This window comes from Zootoca vivipara, chromosome 1 (genome assembly GCF_963506605.1).
Source record: "Zootoca vivipara chromosome 1, rZooViv1.1, whole genome shotgun sequence".
Taxonomy (NCBI): domain Eukaryota; kingdom Metazoa; phylum Chordata; class Lepidosauria; order Squamata; family Lacertidae; genus Zootoca; species Zootoca vivipara.
Genome location: NC_083276.1, coordinates 38,604,143 through 38,610,142, shown reverse-complemented (window position 1 = coordinate 38,610,142; position 6,000 = coordinate 38,604,143). Strand labels below are relative to the sequence as shown.

Genomic DNA, 6,000 nt, shown 5'->3' with positions numbered 1-6,000 from the left:
AAATGCACATACATTTTACCTAAACAGACCACTTCCATGTTCTTTTTAACAACAATGTAGAATGAAGGATGGATTTTTAAAAATCTTAAATAAAAATAGACCCAGCAATATTCTGCATTTTCATTTAGATGATACAAACCTATAGGTTCTGATTCTTCAGGCAGCCAATTTAACAGCATTGTATCTCATTTTTAAAAGGTTAATAACAAATACCCAAATCTAAATTACTTCCCTCCAAACCCAAATCTAGTATATTCCAGACAATTTGTTAAAAAGAAACAGTTAGGCTGTTGTTTAACAATCTCTCATTGATAATCACCAAATGTAATAAATCACTAACACTAATTCAAGATCAACCAGTGTGCTTTCTAGGAGAATATTAAGGTCATGAGAAAAAATGAATCTTATGTACCTCAGAAAGGTTTTCTAAAATATATTTAAGATATAGGGATATTTTCTGAGATAGATCCTCTTCCATTTAAAGGCATGTATTTATTTAAAAAATGAGCTGCAGTATCCTCTGAATACCAGCATTTATTTTTTTAAAAAAATGCAAATTACAATACTCTAGTGAATAAAGCACTTTTTACTTCACAATAGATGACTAAACCTCACTTGCATTATGACAATCATTATTTTCTTGGTGTTTTCATGTGTATTAATATACAATTTCATTTCATACAAAATTAGAAACTAGAAAACCCTAAAAGCTGCCCTTATTTGTACATATATTTTCCCAAATAAATATACCGGTATGTACTTGGATGCCCTTAAATTCCCCAAGTAGAAAGGAATGCTTTCTACAGAACTGCTTATTTTCAGTAACCCACATCAGAGCTGACATATGAAAAATGGTGAAATTACTGAAGGTAGTCCAGCCTGAATAAGGACTACCTTATTAGTTCAGGTACTTGCATCTGCCTAATTTTCATATTAATCATGCACCCATCTTTCTCTGAAATAGGGCCATCATGCTTCATGTCAGAATTTAGCATGTAAGTAAAATTCATAGTGCTTCAAATCCCACTAGAAAATATTTGCCTGGTGTGAACTAATTTTATTATTCTTAACACACATCAGAGTTTTGAGGGTTGTTGTTTTTAAAATTAACCTTCTGAAAATTAACATATCTAATACCTAAAATTTTACAATAACTGGGACACTGAAAAAAACAACAAAACAACAGAGGCCTATTCTTATTTAAGAGGGGTGCTACACATTGTAATGCATCTATGTTATATATTTCTCATCAATTTTTACAGTTTCTACTGATTAAATATATATTGACTCATAAAGTATTACCATTATACCAATTGTCAGCAGATGCAGGAGTATGCCATTTAAATATTAACTATCATATAAAAATGGCAGCTTGATTGTGTAGAAGCAGTGATCTCGTGCTTTGTTACTGCCACATTTCCCTAATGCATCAGAAGCAGTCACACAAAAAAAAAATACCTTTCAAATATACCTGCTACTTTGCTAGCAATAAATTAAGTTACTGGAAATAACTTTTTCTTTAACCATGATTTTATTTATCTCTAAGTTTCTTTGTAAACCAAATGAAACCTAACAATATGAATTGTTAGGTTGCACATATATAGTATATGGTTAAACAAGTGCTTCAGGTATTAGAAATTAAGTGTATTATCTGCATGTGAATAGAAACTGCATGTAGAAAGGGAAAATGCAAAGGAAAATATATGCAAGCAAGACTGCTAACATTGTATTTCTTTGCACCCACAAGGTACTCTGCTATGACAATCTCCATGCAATGCATGTTATTTACTAAGGATCTGTTCCATTACAATATTTCTTTGTTTAAAAGGAAAAAAGAGAACGGTGTAAACTTGAAACATTATGTCAGAAACCCCGAGAAGCATCCTTTGGCACTAATACAAACCAATCCCTTTCGTATGTTCACTCTATTATTACAATGTATAGACACTTCATAGACCATTAGAAACATCTAGTAACTGATAGGTAATTGCTCATTTGCAGACTACAGTAATGTAAATCAGACAGAAGCTTACAGAAAAGACATACTTCCTAATGTAACATGTAGGGCTAGCTGCTACTGTTCCGCTTATATTCCAAGCACATAATTTTTAACGTAATTTCCCACCTTTTACTATTTAAAAAGCAACACAACATCGTGCATTTTAGGATATACTTCCAAGGCTTGTATAAGAATTTCAAAGCATATCAATTAAGATAGTTATTGCTGCAAATCAATATATTAAGAGATTAAAGTTACATCTCTCCCTAGATAGACATTTGTCATAATTAAACACATTTTGTGCTGCAGCAGAAAAGCTGCTTCTGGAAATCTTCACCATAAATAAACTAGGGGTAGATGGAGCTGTCTTCACTCGGGTCCACCCCTAAAAGCACTGATCATGGTCCAATCTTCCTCAAGCTCATTGGATAGGTGATGTAGCAAGTGTTTAAGCAAGCCCATCAGGGACCACAGTGCCTACAATCTAAGCTCCTGTCCATCACTGTCCACCTACATTGGACATAAATCTGTCACCACCAAACTCCAAAAACTTATTGCACCTCTAAATTTGGGTAACTATAATACAAATGTCAGATTATCAGTTCTTTGAACTACAGTGTACATGCAGAACAAAAATTAATATTAAACTGTTTCTCTTTGCTATAACTTACATGCTAAAAGGAAGATTTAAAAAGGTAATTGTTTTGACACTTATTGTAAAATCTTACATTTTTGTTTATTTTTATGAAAAGAAAACTTAACATGAAATTAAATTCATTAATTATTAAAATGCCCAAGTAGATGAAAGTAAAATCAGCATTTTAAAATAAGCACTTTTCTTCTCTTTCTAGATTTCTTTTAAAAAGGGAAGAGGAAGGAACCTTTCAATAAAAGAATAAATGTGCTATTTGCACATCCACCTTGAAGGTAAAATATTAATTACATTAACTCATTAACTAATAAATGTATTTTGTTTAATAACTGTAAGTACTAACAGACAACAGAACAATTTTAAATGCATGATGCATCTTGAAACCAATTATAGTTTTAAGTAAAAGTCACTAAAGATAAGCCTCTTATGTTTACCAGACAAAGATGATTTAAAAAAATGTTTTACCTCATTGGCCAGGTCCAATAATACAGGAGAAGCTGCATTTTCTATCACTCCATTAAGGTACCTAGACAATACAAAAATAAAATAATACTGCAGATTTAAAGAAAAGGTCAACACTGAAGTCTTAAGTCTCTCTTTCTCTTTCTCCCTCTCTGGAAAATTCCAGGAAGAAACTGATTGAAGAAAGTAAAGTTAGCTTAAAATATAAATATTTGCAAAACAGTTCCTGGTGACCAAACTCTACTATTGCTTCTCCTTCATGAGCAAATCAGAAAGATCTATGCCACATCATCATTAAAATCCTACATTTGAGGTGCTGATGGTGGCTTGTGGATGGAGTAGTCTGAACGCTGGTCTCAGAGGTCAAAGTCAGGCATGAACCTATAATGTGAGCTCACTTGAACTGCTCCTCAGGCTGGCTTTGAGACTTCAAACTCTCTGAATTTCTACTCAGAGATGAGTTCCATTGAGTTCAACGGTGTTTTCCTGGTTAAGTGTGTACAGGAAAATCCTGACTGTTATCATTTACCTCCTCTTGTGAGCTACACCAGGCAGTATGACTTTTACAGGCAGTGACTATTTTACGTGCGTCCAACTGACATGTGATCATGCATACGCTCGTTGCTGCTGACTTAGAAGTGGCCCAAAAATGGGATGGTATTGGGCAGGAGCGGAACAGGGTGGGCTTATGCATGCTCCAGTGACGTACGGGGGTGGGGTGCTGAAATGGAACCCCTGTGCAAAATGGTTGCTGCCTGTATTTTCTTGATCATACTTTGTGCACATTCAGCTCCAACAAATATTGCCACAGGAGGGACAACATTAAAGGAGGCAGTTGTGATGTCCAGTGAAAAAGAGCAGTGTATTTTGATATCCTGCAAGTCAGTAAAAGCCATTAACTTGAAGCATGGGTGTACAGGCAACTCCCTGTTTGCACAAAGGTTGTGTTCTGGGTCATCACGTGCATCAGTGGAGTGCATGTTAAGCCCACCCTGCCCCGACAAGGGCCAAAAACGGCACGCACAGTCGTGTGCCAATCAAACATGTGCAAAATGGTCGCCACCTTTAGTTCATAAGCATGTTCTTGCAGGTTTGTCTTCTCAGATGGGACCCCATGACCCTACTTCACTAAGCACTTCACAAATATTTGAAAGCAATCTTTTGCTTTCTATAAAATAGGTATCTGTACCCAAGTATGATTATTTTTAATAGCTAGGACGAAGTTCATAATTATATATTGGCTTTGGTTCATGACATGATAGGCCAAACTATGGTCTGTTCTTGACTACATGGTTAGTGAGGAAAGCACTTAACCATGAGTCCCAGTTCAGACAACACGTCAAGCCAGGTTTAGCTCAGGGCAGTGCAGAAGCTAAAAGGACAGGGAAGAGTGAAATAGCTGTGAGCTCCTTTCCAAGAGCCCACATGTTCATGCGATCCTGGTAAGCAATAGTTTGGCTTACCATGTCAGCTGAACCAGGACATGTGAATGGTAAATGTCCAAATTTTGGTGAACGCCAACAATCTCAGGTCAATTCTGTGAATGGCTCCAAGTGTATATATATTTCTCCACATTTCAGGCATGTACAAGTAAATGCTGACAGTCACAACTCACAACATTCACTGGGATATGAATTTCCATACATTTACAGTGGTACCTCGACTTACGAATAACTCTACTTACGAATGTTTCTACTTACGAACAGAGCTCCGTCCGCCATCATGGATGCGGTTTAGATAGGATTTTTTCGACTTACGAATTTTTAGATAGGGTTGCTTCTACTTACGAATTTTTCTCCCAATGCATTCCTATGGGATTCGACTTACAATTTTTTTCGACTTACGAATGTGCGTTTGGAACGCATTAAATTCGTAAGTAGAGGTACCACTGTATAAAATTAGTCAGAATTGCCAATATTCATTTTACAAATGACACACCCAGAGAACTGTGCTTTAATGGCTAAGGTGATGATTAGCCCTTGGAAATTGATGCAATGGAACCAGAGGTTGCACTTGTTGGTGGAAGACTCCCTTGAATGCAGTTCTACTCAGGATGCTCCCACTGGCAGAAAGATGTTTAAGTTTCCCCTTGTTTCCTCAGATCCATCTCCCATGCTGTTCCAGAGGATCTCCACAACCTTCCAGAGAAGGGTTTCTGGGTACATATGCACCTTTCAAAGGGAGGGAAGAGTCAACAAATATTGCCTCTTTCCTCTTGTTCAATCAGGGGGATTTATCCATTGGACAGGAGTCCCTCTGTTTACAGGAGGCAAATTCTGAATCCATCCCAATGACAAGAGCTTTCTTTTTCATTCAAGTAGTAGGTGCAATGGTGTTTAGGTCTGCAGCATCGCCATTTCACCATCAAGAAGACCATTCACAGTTTGTATGGACATTTTCTTTTTAAAAAAAGCACTGTCACATCACTGGCAGCTGCCATGGAAGCCAGCATATTATATATATATATGCATTGCACACACAGATGTAACAGCCTTTCTCCATAACCGCTGAACTGTAATCTAACAAATTTGGCCACAATGTTCCATGCCCATCAGTGAGGGATCTGGCATACAAAAATTTCCAAAAAGCATACCTAAAATAATGATTAAACACAAAAAGTGGCGCCCAAATTAGATGTCACCAGCAGAAGCTCTGAAGACTCCAGCAGCATCCAATAGAAAGGCAGATCGCCCACTGCTGCCTGCAAAGCCGTGCCACCAGATGACATCACAAAATTCCAGAGCAACCAACTGAAAACAGGCCTTTTGCAGCAACAAGGCCCAACATTGCCAAGTGGAGGTAGGGGCCTGCTTGGGGGGGATGGGGGGCCAAATAGGAGGCAGGGATAGGTAATGGGTCAGAACAGGGTGGGGGGAGACACAGGGAT

General features: G+C 37.1%; 1 protein-coding gene across 5 annotated transcripts in view; it reads right to left on the bottom strand.

The window, feature by feature from the left end:
- The window catches only part of CDIN1 (CDAN1 interacting nuclease 1), a 136,431-nt gene that overhangs the window by 93,629 nt on the left and 36,802 nt on the right, over positions 1 to 6,000 (bottom strand). For all 5 annotated transcript variants that reach the window (XR_004692302.2, XR_009557409.1, XM_035110456.2 and 2 more), the window contains one exon: positions 3,117 to 3,177. Coding sequence is in view for 3 of the 5 variants with exons in the window: in XM_035110456.2 (XP_034966347.2) it covers positions 3,117 to 3,177 (61 nt within the window). In the remaining 2 variants the exon portion in view is untranslated. The remainder of the gene's footprint in view (positions 1 to 3,116; positions 3,178 to 6,000) is intronic.